The 13669-nt window shown below is 41.3% G+C and overlaps 2 protein-coding genes across 3 annotated transcripts; both read right to left on the bottom strand.

Moving 5' to 3' along the window:
• Positions 1–2290: 2290 nt before the first annotated feature.
• On the bottom strand, positions 2291–6981 carry bmerb1 (bMERB domain containing 1). The gene is made up of 6 exons (XM_051113464.1): positions 6753–6981; positions 4108–4228; positions 3710–3783; positions 3097–3211; positions 2948–3009; positions 2291–2560 (listed from the first exon to the last, which is right to left on the bottom strand). Exons 1-6 carry the CDS (start codon positions 6838–6840, stop codon positions 2448–2450), a joined length of 573 nt encoding a protein of 190 aa, XP_050969421.1. The 5' UTR covers positions 6841–6981; the 3' UTR covers positions 2291–2447.
• Positions 6982–9989: 3008 nt separating this feature from the next.
• LOC127166649 (mpv17-like protein) lies at positions 9990–13624 on the bottom strand. 2 transcript variants are annotated; one of them, XM_051112089.1, is made up of 4 exons: positions 12423–13615; positions 12268–12338; positions 12100–12129; positions 9990–11137 (listed from the first exon to the last, which is right to left on the bottom strand). In XM_051112089.1, the coding sequence occupies exons 1-4, from the start codon at positions 12724–12726 to the stop codon at positions 10946–10948; spliced, it is 597 nt and encodes a 198-aa protein (XP_050968046.1). In that variant the 5' UTR covers positions 12727–13615; the 3' UTR covers positions 9990–10945. The 2 variants fall into 2 exon arrangements, with proteins under 2 accessions (XP_050968046.1, XP_050968045.1); XM_051112088.1 differs by having other exon boundaries at positions 12100–12338; positions 12423–13624.
• Between the last annotated feature and the right edge of the window lie 45 nt (positions 13625–13669).

Genomic DNA, 13669 nt, shown 5'->3' with positions numbered 1-13669 from the left:
CCGTTAAAACCCTCTGATAAAGATCTTATTTTGGACGAGAGTCTTCTGTAAAACACACAAGATATTTTGAGAAATGTCACAGTATTTTGTCGATACAGTTGGAAAGTCAGTAGGCAGCAAAACTCCTGCCAACATCTTCACAAGATCTTTTGTGTTTTGTGTAAGAAAATAAATCGTGCAGATTTGGAACGACACAAGGAAGAAAGGTACTACGGTTTAACAGTGCGATAACGGTCGTTTCAGGAACGACATTTCTTCTGAATGCGTTTTTATACAATTGGGGTTAACGTCAGTAACAAAGTGGGGAAAAAAGATAATTAGTTTAAATAATAATAAGCCTTTATTTAGTTCCAGAGCCCTGTTAAGAACTAATTACTAGAAAGTGTAAAAAAAAAAAAAAAAAAAAAAAAAAAAAAAACAGTGCTCAGATGCCTTATAAAATATACATAATGAATCCAATTTTTGTAATATTATTCCACTCCAGAGTCTGTAAAGACACCCTTCGTTCCAGTAAGGAGAAGAAAACAATGGTCAGTTCTTATACGGGTCCCGTACTATATTCGCACTTCTTATGAAATCATTTTACTGCAGTGTTTTTGAGATGTGACATTACTACACTTCAGAGCGTTACAAAGACCTCATTTCTGTTAAGCAGAAGACGTGAATGGCCAGACGACATTTCAGATCATATGTACACTTCATATGGAACCATTTTACTGTGGGATTTTAAAGAAATATGCCATTATTTCACTTCAGAGGCTTATTGAGAGGTGCAATCTAGTATGTAAAAAATTAAATAAATAAAATAAAAAATCAACTCCTGTCTACTGTGGAGTAGCATGCATCCAAATTCAAGAAAACACTCAAGAAGTCACTATATTTCTCCAGTCTTGTGGCCTATAGACATGTTATTTAAAATAAGTAGAAAAAAAAATTATGGCCATTTATGTCTTCTACGGAAATGAGGTCTTTACAGCCCTCTAAAGTATAATATTGTCATGTCATGTTATCTGAAATGCTGCAGTAAAATGTACAGTATAGGATACCCACCACAACAATTGACCCTTGTTTTTATAATTATTAGTAATTTTCTTTTTTTTTATCTTTTTTTCCTGCTTATTTTGTAGTTGGTGTTAAACCTCACTGTATAAAAATGCATTCAAGAGTCACTGTTTTTTTAGGTCAGTATAAACAAATGGAAAAGCAATCCAGGATTAGAGGTATATTTATAGATTTTGGAGCATTTCTAGAGTGTTTTGTATGTACTCCGTTTTCTACAAACCCTGCTGAATCTAAATGATCTGAAATGTGATTTTAAAGAAAATATAGAAACACAACCATCAAAGACACCCAGAAGTAATACAGATAATAAAGCAGAAGAACAAAAAAATCTCCAAAAAATGTCATATTATATCATCTCTTAATTCAGGGCTACCAAATGGATTGCGGCGGGGTTTTGTTGTGTTTTTGGCACTTACGTTACGGTAGGACAGTAAAGTCAAGGTAGTTCATATTAACTAATGCAGTTAACTATTGTCAACAAATGGAACCTTATTGTGAAGTGTTTTCAAAGAAAGTTGTGTGTTAAAATAAAACAGACGTTTTATCCGTTCGGTGCATTCATAGGTTTTGGGTGAAGAACTGATGACATTCAGTGTGTAAAAAAGCAAAGATACAGAAAAAAGCAAACACTTTCACAGCACAACAAAGCTTAAATATCAGAACAGCAGCTTTCAAAACAGGAGCGACAAGACTGCAGGAAGAAACTTTATTAGCAGAATATTCACAAGCTGATGAACTGCTTCATTCAGTTTATGTCTAATGATTTCTGATTATCGGGCCTGTTTAAATACCACCACATTTCAAAAGGCAAAGAAATGCTAAAACTCCAAACATAGATTTCATGTTTATACGTATTTATCACTGACACGGTTGTGTTGATCCACTTCTGTGTTCATGAACATGTTCCTGTTTGAAGAAGCAGAGTAACAAAACCCTAAACGTCAGAATCACTTTAATGTTTGGTGAGTCGTCCATGAAATGGGATGAATTCAGTCGTCATAAGTGAGTGATTGTTGTTTTTAACAGGGGTTCCTAATGTCTAAGATGAAGTGTTTGCAAACTGTCAGATGAGCATCTAATACACACCGCTTATGAACTCTGATCAGTGTTATTTAACGTTTCTTAACTAAGTTTCTGTTTGACGGTGATTCTGTTGTGCTTGTGAGCGATTCTTCGTGACTCGAATCGTTATGGTGAAGAATGAACAAATGCTTCTCTTTGAGCTGAGTTTTGTGTTTCGTGCTCCTCGTGCTCCTCCGCTCCTCCCGACGGAGTCGTCGACATGCTGCAGAATCACAGAGGGGCTGAACGTCTTTCTAATGCTCCGGTCAACAAACTTATATTCATCAAATCGCTTCACGTCGTTTGGGGAATCTCAGCGATCTTCACATGATGACGCACTGAGTGGCTCCGCAGCAGTCCTTAATGAGGGCCGCGCCGCTCCTGCTGATGGAGGGTTTGTTGGCTGGAGGTTCAGCCGTTCTGGGCTTCGGAGCTCCTGCGGCGAGAAACAGAGCCGATCGGCAAGTGTCACACGACCTGGCGTTTCGTAACACAAAATCGTTTCAGCTTTAAGCCGTTTGCCGCTGACCTCTCCAACAACAACAACAAAAAAAGGTCTAATCGGTGTCAGGAAACCAATCGTATGATGTGCCGCTATGTGAACGTGCCAGTACGAACGACAAAATGAGGCTGTAGAGTTATATTGGTGATTGCGTGACGTTTTTCTGTTCTGAGCTCAAACGTGTTTTGTTTCAACACTGTTTACCGCGTGCGCTTCATGCTCGTCACCTAGCAACAGCCTAACGTGACGCTGCGAGCGCCAGATGCCGGCGTGAGTCGAGTGACAGAAACGTCACGGATCGTGAATGTGAGAGACTCTTACTCTGTATAACGCTGAGCTTCTGTCGGAGGAACTCGGCCATCTCTTTATCTTCCTCCTGCTCCCTGTTAGACAGAGACCAACCTCAGAGCAGAGAAATCTTTCAGAGAGTCAAATGTCCCCAATAAAACACGTGACTTGTGGTCTCTCACCTCAGACGCTCGACCTCGGCGTCATCCACCAGGAAATCTCTCTTCTGCACCAGCTGATGAATCTCCTGGATTAATTTCTCTTCTCTCTGACGATGTTTCTTAGTCTTCTCTGCGTCTGTGTGAAAGATGAAAAGACACACATGAATGCAGTCTGGGACACGGCAGCGTCATATAAACGTCACTTCGGCCGCTCGCCGTTCACTCGCCTCTCATTTGCTGGGATTCCACTGAACTACTTCGATTCAAAGGAATATGTGCCTAATTACTGAATGGAAACATTTGTTGAATTTGTCTTGACTATTAAACCTGTGTGTGTGTGTGTGTGTGCACCTGGTATTTATCACATTATGGGACCAAATGTCCCCACAAGGACAGTAATACCAGTCAATTTTGACCTTGTGGGGACATTTGTGAGGTCCCCATGAGGAAACAGGCTTATAAATCATGCAGAATTTTTTTGAGAAAGTAAAAGTGTGCACAGTCTCCTGTGAGGGCTAGGTTTAGGTGTAGGGCGATAGAAAATACGGTTTGTACAGTATAAAAACCATTACGCCTATGGAATGTCCCCAAAAAACATGGAAACAACATGTGTGTGTGTGTGTGTGTCAGTCACCTGGCACTGCCACTATCTTCCTCAGCTCCTGCTTCAGCTTCATTATGTCTTTGCAGAGCTGAATATCATCCATCCTGAGAAGAACATAAAAGAAAACCAGTCTCGGCTCAGATTCCGTCATTCCAGAAAATTCAGGAGAAAAATCAGTGTTTCGTTCCGTCGTGCTGTCGTGGTTGGGGACACGTCATTTCCAGTGATGTCGTCGAAAGATACTATTTGAACTGAACTGAGTTGGAGAATGGTGTCACTGCATTCAGTTTACTGTTGTCCTTTTGCATTATTGACACACTATTTTCCTAATACTGTAAAGCTGCTTTGACACAGTCTGATTTGTTAAAAGCACTATATAAATAAAGGTGACTTGACTTGAACATGCAGTAAATGCAGAAGCTACTCACATGAAGCGCAGTTCAGACTCGCGTCTCACCAGCACCTCCCGCAGGCGCTGAATCCGAGCCATTTCCGCCTCGATCTCGTCTGCAGACATGGAGCGTTCAGCCATGGACACGTCCATCTGGCCTTGGGTACAAACAGACGGCGAGTGAGTGAGTGTGTGTGCGCATTATGTAGCCGTTTTCTCTGGCACCGTCAGATACAGATATGTGTTCTTCGTCACTGCTGTGTCACTTTTCTTCATCGAGTCTCAGTGTGTGCGAATCAGTCTTTTAGGGATTTTTAATTTCTTATGTCATTTCTGCTCAGGTTCACCCAGGTGGACACATTTAGTGATTCAGTTCATCTTTCTTGTGGTTATTATAAAGCTGTTTATGACCTTACAGAGGTCAGAGGTCATGGACAGAGGATTAGGAATTCTAAACAGTCAGTCACTTCCTCTGTTTTGGGATCGTTTTCATTCAGACAGCGATATGATATTCTACAGTTCAGTACTGCATTCCGTCACACAGAAACATTCGTCTGCCCTTTTTTTTGTGAGAAAATAATAATGAAGTGGAATAAAATAGAAAAGTTCCATTTGGTAAACAGGGTTTGTCATGACAGTATGTCGATACTGTAGAAACAATATTCTTACTGTTTGCATAATAACATCAGTTGTGTCCACTTAGGGGTAATATAGAGATAAAATGATTGTGTTAAATAGTTTTCTAAAAAAAAATGGACGGCCAATCTCTGATTGGTCAGACACACAGTGGGCGTTTCTTCAGCTTCATTTTTGTTATAAAAAGGTCACTATTACATCCTCTGTTTGTTTGGACTTTTATGTTATAGTTTTTGTTTCTTGGTTTCCTCTGTTGGGTTTAGTAGTCCTTTTGTAGTTTTATTAGTGATTTGGTCACCACTATTGTGTTCCCTGTTATCTCGTTCGTCTGTCTGTATGAACAGGCTTTACTTCGCTGTCATACGTCGTTCGGTCTGCGCACCTCGAACGAGCCTAATACCTCTTGTGTTTAGACGTACGTGCTCCGGTTCCCTGTTTCACCTGTTCCTTGTTCTGGTTTTGCTCTTTTTATTAAAAATCTCCTACTGCCATCCTTTGCTTCCCATGTTACAGAGCAACTGCCTTACGTAGGAACAGGCCTCATCTTTCTCCGCCGGGGTGACCGTTTCCTCGAGGACCACAGTTGTGAGTCTCTGGAGTTTCTCCTGTCCCACACACACACACACACCTCCTGGACCATTCTCTTATCGCTCTTTATTGCGCTGATCTCAGTGACCCAGTTCAAGCTCAATTTTGCACTGATGGTCCTCGAGGGAATGAGCTCTACAGCAAAGCCGATCCGCTCCGCTTTGGAAGAGGATGGATCCCGGTCCTCAGACCGCACGTCCGGGGCCGGTCCAGAACACTGTGCTCTCCTGATCGTGCTGGTCTGCCTTGGTCTCCCAGCTCACGGGTCTGGCCCTTTATCCTCCTCTGCTCCATCACCCGCCTGGACGTGTTTGTTTATTAAGCATCTGAGGCTCTGTCACATGTTCTCTGTTTGTTTGGACTTTCAGTCACATTAAAACTTTCTTGGACACTTTCAAGATCTTCCTGATTACTAGAAAGTTGAAGTCAGGTGAGTGTGATTAGGGTTGGAACTAAACTCTGTAGGAAAGTGGATCTGGAGCACCAGCTGAGAAGCCCTGCGCTACAATGATGATTTATTGCGAAATGTTTTTAGTCCCCACAAAAATTTGAATGTAATGCCGCCATCGATGCCACTAAAAGTTCTTAGCAACAACAGAGCGACTGAAGTACCTGAGGTGAAATGTGAGACACAGGATGTTTGGAGAAGCACATGAAGCGCTAGCTACAACATCAGCTTCGGCTAAACAAAGGAGGCTGCTGTTTTATTACAATAAAGTTTCACGAGCGGATCTGCTCCTATAACTCTTGGGTGTAATAAATGTCAGTCGATTTGGCCTGCTGTCCAGGCAGACAGCTCAAGCTTGACTAATTACTAAAAAAAAAGGACTAAAATTAGTAATAAAGCAGTAGAAATATTATTTGATGGAGGAACCACTGAGGTAAGGAGCTGGTTCTATACTTACGCGTTACGACTGACAGGATAAGACTCCATATGACATGTCATTTCCACCACCACAGGATGCCATTACACACAACACATCATTCGTGTAATAAAAATGGTATATGTTGTATAATAATAATAATAATAATAACAATAATAATATTTAATACAAATAAATAAAATCTTGCTGTGTCCACAGCTGGACAAATGAAATACAGCACTGAACGTGTGAAGAGAAACACATGCCTGTTTCTAAATGAAAGAATCACGTCAAAAAATACACTGGTGACCCTCAAAGACACGGGAGGGGATCAGAGTTGATGAAAACTGAATTATTCAGTTACATTTGTTGAAATAATGAATAAGACTGAGATGATATCTGATAACAACACGGCAATCGTGTCTAAGAAGCCTAACTTCGCATTGACAGAAACACTGTTATCATGTCTGATAATAACGCAGATCACATCTGATAGAGACACTAATATCACGTCTGATGACAACAGCGAAACCACATCCGATCCTAAGGCTAATATGATATCTGATAACAAGATGAAAATCTGTGTGACTGTCACCTTTGTCTCTGCTCCGGTTTGTCTCTTGCAGCGCTCCGTATGTTTTCATCGTCCCTTCGCTTTCGGAAATGGCTTTCTTTAACTCCATGGTCAGTGCTGATGTCGCTGATCTCGGATTTCGTTGGTTTTGTCGCTTTCTCGTAGCCGTAATCACGCTGATCTGCGCTCATTAGCGAAACCGAACATCTTGACGGAATGAAGCTCCGTGACGTCACCGTGATGAGGGATGCAGAGCGCATGCGCACAAAGGATGACGGACGAACAGCAGAACACAACGTTTAGTCTTTTTATTGAATGTGTGATTCGTTGATCGTATATACTTATCAGTCACGAACCTTACAGTAAATAATAATTACTCTCTAACAGTAATAATTACACTGTACAAATGAATTAACAGAGAAAAAAGTGTTGTGCTCAATTTAGCTCATGACAGCTGCGTGTCATACCCAAACCATTACACCTGTTAAGTCAGGGCTGCTCAACCTCCAGCCAAGTTCAGCTCCAGCCCTGATCAAACACACCTGAACCAGCCAGTTAGGATCTGAAGGAGCACTTGATCATTACAGACAGGTGTGTTTGATCAGGGTTGGAACTGAACTCTGCAGGAAGGTCGATCTCCAGGAACAGGGTTGGGCACCCCTGTGCAGGGGCGGATCTACCGGGGTGGCACGGGGTGGCAACTGCCACCCCAGAATTATCACAGAATAAAATATAAATGTAAGCAGTGTTTCATTGGCTACCTTTCAGCCGCAGCGATGACCGCGTAACGCAAAATAATGGAAAAAACACGTCTTTCAATAAAAATGTGCACGATGGTTGCACGCGCACGCGGAGCGCCCAGTGTAGACGGCTTCATTAGCAAATGACTGTTATGATGATCCGGTTCTTTTTGAGACAAAAACACAAAGCGCGGCCCAGTTCACTAACGAATTGTTTTACATTTGTTCGTGAAGATAATTACTGCTCAGAAGTCCCCTGAGAAATCTAATCCCGTCCGAATATGTCTGAGATTTACCGCGTAATTGTTTGGTGATCCGATTCTCGCTCCACTTTCATCATGGATATAGGACTTTTTGCCATATCCGACGAAACAATAATAGCATGAAATCAGTAAGAAGATGCCGATCACGGAAACTAATAGCAGAGTTAGGTAAGCATCTGGTCGTATTGCAGTTTTCTCTATTTCTCTATTAACAAAATGTAACTGATTTTAGTTGGCTCCTTTCCCAAACCATTCATTCAGTGCTCAAAACAAAGACACATTTCTCAAAAAGTTTAACACTAAGTAAGTTAAACATTAAAGGGGTCATCGGATGCCCATTTTCCACAAGTTGATATGATTCTTTAGGGTCTTAATGAAAAGTCTATAATATACTTTGGGTAAAAATTCTCAATGGTTGTGTAAAACAACACCCTTTTTACCTTGACAAAATCAACTCTACAAAAATCATCTCATTCTGGTCGAGGCTGCTTTAAGTGCAAATGAGCTCTGCTCGCCCCGCCCCTCTCTTGTCCCTGTGGAGTGACGCGCCTGTTTACTTTAGCCACATTTAGCTGCGTTTAGCCGCTAAACTTGCTAACTAGCACATTATTAGGAAAGGCGATCGCAAAGATTCATTAAAAAACCCTTATACTCACTTCTGCTGTAAGTGAAGCTGGATCACGAATGATTCGCGTGAACATAGACGGATATATGTAGATCGGGAGGTTCATTCCCTTCACAAACAAACGTAATCCACTGCATCTTCAGCGGCTCAGATGTCTGGAGTAAATGACGACCACTATGTTCATTATTACATCCAGCAACACAACACCTCAATCGCTCAATCGGAGATATTCTTGTCTAACTTACATCCCTGCTCCGGCAGCGAAACATGGAAAGTTACTGGACTGTTACAGCTGATCTGAGGTAAGACGTTCATGTCAATCAACTATTGTGGGTGTGGCCTCTGTCTGTGTGACGCCACAACAACAGGCATCTGAGAACGGCTCGATCTGAAAAAGGGAATATTATTTTTACAGATTAATTAAAAACCACTGCATAGATTTTTATCATTATAGGGTGGATTTGTACAAGCACTGCCAACACACATTCAGACAACATGTAAAAGTGAACTTAGCATCCGATGACCCCTTCAAGTAGCAAAACTGATGACACACCAATCAAAACATCTGCATCCAACAAAGGAGAGAGGAGAGAAGTTAACGAATCTTTTACATGGGTATTATACTTACAAATACAGTATAATTACATAGTACAATACCAGTATATTAGATGATGGACTTTAACTATTCTGTATGTACAGTAAATTGTAGCACATGTTGTACACCTTCAAAAGTGTGATTGTCAAATTTTATTTATAACCATTTTTTTAATGTGTAGCCTACTGCATTTTTGCAGAACTGAGAAATGACTACCTAGAGATATAGTCTTGTGTCAGGAGTAAAAATTATTTTTTAAATTATTGTAAGCATTTAAGAATACCTGCAATAATTAGATTAAAACGTTTGAAAGACAAATGTATGCTGGCTTGTCTTAAAGTCTTGTTTAAAAACATAAATAGTTTGCTCAGTTAGATGTTGTAGATGTTTGCTAAAGTGTTGCTAGTTGGTTGCTAGGATATTCTGGGTGGTTGCTAGGCTCTTGCTATGCAGTTGCTGAGGTGTTGCTAGATTTTATGGTTGATAGTGTGTTCTGGGTGATTACAGACATTCCCACCTCTGTTAATAACAGAAAATCAAACATTGTTTCCAAAACTGATCCAGTTTCAGTGCTTTGATATTATAATATTTCTTTCTAATGTTAGGAAATTAACATGAAATCATTGGCATAACATCTTAAACTTGCACTAAAATGTGATTTGTACCATCTAAGTAGTAATTTAATAGAACCGCATGTCTACTTTAGTGATACCAGCTCAGAAACATTTACTGTAAAACCTGTTGAAGTTTTTTTTTTTTTTTTTTCATTGTTTATTGACTTGGTGCCATGATGGACACTGAAATGTTGTTATTTATTTTTTCATTTTAAACAGTATAGGTGATTACTTAATGGCAATGCAATATTTGTGAACGCAACTGTGTATGTCAGACTATAAATCTACAAAAACTATGCATGGGGGCTTGCTTTGGTGTTGCCACCCCTCATAGACCCCATGCCACCCCTTTGCCACCCTAAAAATAATTTTCTAGATCCGCCCCTGCCCCTGTGTTAAATAATCCAAAACAACAAATGTCTAAAAGTTAGTTCTGACGTGGTTTTATTCTGTTAGCATATCATTTACAGTAAATACAGAATACACAGGACAGTAATATTTCTCCCCCCGATGATTCATTCATTTGAATAATAAAGAAAAGAAGATGAAGATATTCAAGATATTTATGGTTCGCTAAACAATAAGCACTGACCTATTAAATACATTTTAAATAAATTCATTACACTGGAGTTGCTGTAGTGTGCAAATACTTTAAAAAATGGATGAAAATAAAATACTGAAAGTAACGTAAAGGAAAATGCACGTTTTAATTAAGATTTAGCGGCTTCGTACACAAATACACAGAAAATACAAGCATTTAAACAGGTTTCCATAACGTTTTAGCTCATATTATCATATTATATATTAAGGTATCTTGCAGGCAAAACCAACAGCATCAAACACAGAGTCAAAGAGCTGACAGAAATACAGCACGTGACCTGATGTCAGCAGCCGGTTGCAGCAAAACCCTTCAGTTAAAAAGACCCCTTCGTGATCAGTCATTTGTAATTGTGAAGGCTAAACCTGGCATATTTCCAGAGAGATAAATAATACTAAATAAACCCCTTCCAAACACACATACAATACATGCACAAATAAAAACATACATTTATTAGCACAGTCACTACACTTACGTCCCAGGAACTATGGGAATGACACAGAAACAAACATGAAACAAAAAACATAGACAAAACAGGAAGAATTAAATAAAATGTATGTCTTTAAAAATTAAATAATTTTTAGTCTTTTAAAAAAGCCAGCCTAAAAAATAAAAAGAAAGAAATAAAATTGGATCTGCAGCAAGTACAGACTAGTCAAATGAATGAATCTCTGCATGTTTTGCAGTGTTTAAAACAACAACAACAAACAGAAACAGACTGCCGGCGCAGAGTACAAACATGAAGGAGCATCTCAAGTCCTTCACTTTCCCCCTGAGCATCATTCAGGCCTGTCCTTTCCAGACATCCGTTCCTCTCGTTTGTGCTCTACGTCACGAATCCAGTCCAGAGCTGCCGTGATGGTCCCGTCTCCGCTTTGGTGGGAAAAGCAGAGGAACGTGGCCCAGACGAAGCCGCAGCAGCCGGTGAAAGCAGTGCGGATCAGCGGAGGAACCAGAGCGAAGTTCAGGAACTGTGTGTCATGAAAAGCATTAAAGGAGAAGTCCACTTCCAGAACCAAAAAAATCACATATAATGTACTCACCCCCTTGTCATCCAAGATGTCTTTCTTTCTTCAGTCATAAAGAAATGATGTTTTTTGAGGGAAACATTTCAGCATTTTTCTCCATATAATGGACTGATATGGTGCCCCGAGTTTGAACTTCCAAAATGTAGTTTAAATGCGGCTTCAAACGATCCCAGCCGAGGAAGAAGGGTCTTATCTAGCGAAACCATTGGTTATTTTCATTACAAAAATACTATTTATATACATTTTAATGTCAAATGCTCGTTTTGTCTTACTCTGCCTGGACTGTTTTTGTTCTGGTTCATGACAGTTAGTGTGTGTCGAAAAACTCACGTTCTCCCTCAACTTCAAAATCGTCCTATATCGCTGTTTTACCTTTTTTGTTAACGGTGTTTGATCTTCTTTGCAAACACTGTGTCTGTTCTTCTGCAGCGATGTAGGATGATTCTGAAATGATTTTTGAAGTTGAGGAAGAAAATGCGATTGGAGTTTTTCCACATACCCTAACTGTCTTGAGCCAGAACACACAGAGTTCAGGGAGAGAAAGACAAGACGAGCGTTTGAGATTAAAAAATATATAAATAGTATTTTTTGTAATGAAAATAACCGACCGTTTTACTAGATAAGACCCTTCTTCCTCGGCTGGGATCGTTTACAACCGCATTCGTTTGAATTTAAACTGCATTTTGGAAGTTCAAACTGAAATGTTTACATTTCTTTAGGACTGAAGACAGAAAGACATGAACATCTTGGATGACAAGGGGGTGAGTACATTATCTGTAAACTGTTACTCTGGAAGTGGACTTCTCCTTTAACGTGTGAGAACAAACATCCCTCATTCAGATCACAGACAACAGCCCGCGTGTGCTGCTGCAGAAATGTGTGAGAGTGGCGTGACCGTGATTTACCTGCATGAAGGGCCAGTAGGTCAGTCCCGTCTGCACAAAGAAACAAACACAAGAATGAACTCCGATGAATGTGACGCTGTCCTGCTGCCTCGTAATTCTGCCATTCTCCGGTCTCCTCCATAATGCTGCACAGATCCGCATCTGGATTCGTCGAGTCCCTAAACTTACCTTGTACGTGTTGAGGAATTTCTCCTTCCAGTCCTGCAGAATCTCATCTCTGCCCTCCACGAGGCTCACACCTGCCCAATGACAGCACGACACACCTGAGCTCTACCTGCGCGCATCTCAGCACCTCAGTCGGACCGAAAGTCAGCTGAGCTCACCTGTGTAGAAGGCGCTGATGGCGAGCGGCGCGGCGACCGTCTGGTCCAGCAGCAGTTTCCGCAGCACCGTCCGCAGCGCGTTACCGGGGAAGCGTCGCTCCAGAAAGCGCATCCAAAAGAAATTGAAGTTGCCATGAAAACTGAACGCGACTACGGCGACATTTCTGGTGTGAGTCCAGTCCACTCGTTCCTTACCCGAGAAGCACTGGTGAACGAAATCTCCGCCCGCGAACAGGCAGCCGTACAGCGCTACATTGGTCGCCCACGGGAAGCGTCTGACGGGCGCTAACAGCGCGTCGCGCATCTCAGCTGCGTCGCTTCGGGCACTTCATGAGCGACTGCCAATCACGACGACGATCCGCGAACAGCTCAGATGAAATATGGACTGATCTATCTAGTGCTAAATACACTGGCTAGCGCGTCTCCCGATCACCGTTCTGTCGGTCAGAGCGAACTGCTGTTTGACAGACTTCAGAAAGGTAACCGTGAGCGCGAGACGCGCATGTGCAGAACCTCCCAATCGCCCCGCCCACTGAACAGAAGGGTCCGAGCATTCTTCCTCCTCACGGAGCCTCTCATCTGAATGAGGACTTCAACAAAGAAAGACTGAACGCACAGACGAGTAAACGCGCAGAAAGCGTGGAATTTATCATAAGCCACTGGTTTCTCAGCACGAGATCAGAACATATTTTTAACGTAATAATTCAAACGCTACGTCTACAGCTGTTTACGCCCCCCCTAACGTTTTTATGTTCAACGGAATAAGTAGAAAGCATGCACATGGGTTTGTTTTTCTGTGTTTTTGAGTCTAGTCGCTAGTTTAAACGAGGTCTTTCCCCGAGGAGCCCTTCTCACCCTAATAAAGGTGTAATAACGTGATAATGCCGAATTTTTAAAAGAGCATCGAATGCCATTCATTCTTGTTCCTGCAGTCATTACAGTACAATCACTAACGCACTTTCGTTTATTTGCAGTTTACCGTGTGTGGTTCCGTACACATTTTATCCTGTGTGGAATATAAATGAAATCACACCGACAGCGCCGAGCGCACAGTTCTTGCTGTTTGGCGACGTTTTCACATAAACCTCGTTTCTGTCTTAACGTGCGCCGTTTGGTGTTTCGTGCTGACAAACATTTGCGCGTATGAATCGCGTTCTGGTGAAACATTGTTTCATAAACACCCTCTGTAGGCTACATGGCCGAACTCATTCGTGTGTCCCGTCATGCCCCGGTGCATTGTGGTTGCT

The sequence above is a fragment of the Labeo rohita genome, chromosome 6 (genome assembly GCF_022985175.1).
Source record: "Labeo rohita strain BAU-BD-2019 chromosome 6, IGBB_LRoh.1.0, whole genome shotgun sequence".
Lineage (NCBI taxonomy): Eukaryota > Metazoa > Chordata > Actinopteri > Cypriniformes > Cyprinidae > Labeo > Labeo rohita.
Note: the sequence above shows the minus strand (reverse complement) of the source record. Positions and strands in the feature narration are given on the sequence as shown.

Bases quoted from the DNA above. Each gene is read 5' to 3' on its own strand.
- bmerb1 (XM_051113464.1), bottom strand. From the start codon at position 6,840: ATGGAGTTAAAGAAAGCCATTTCCGAAAGCGAAGGGACGATGAAAACA. The intron at 4,229-6,752 runs GTGACAGTCACA...TTTGTACCCAAG, and splicing joins AAACCGGAGCAGAGACAAAG to GCCAGATGGACGTGTCCATG. The intron at 3,010-3,096 runs GTGAGAGACCAC...TCTGTCTAACAG, and splicing joins GCCGAGGTCGAGCGTCTGAG to GGAGCAGGAGGAAGATAAAG.
- LOC127166649 (XM_051112088.1), bottom strand. From the start codon at position 12,726: ATGCGCGACGCGCTGTTAGCGCCCGTCAGACGCTTCCCGTGGGCGACC. The intron at 12,339-12,422 runs GTGAGCTCAGCT...GTCATTGGGCAG, and splicing joins CATCAGCGCCTTCTACACAG to GTGTGAGCCTCGTGGAGGGC. The intron at 11,138-12,099 runs GTAAATCACGGT...CATGACACACAG, and splicing joins CCTACTGGCCCTTCATGCAG to TTCCTGAACTTCGCTCTGGT.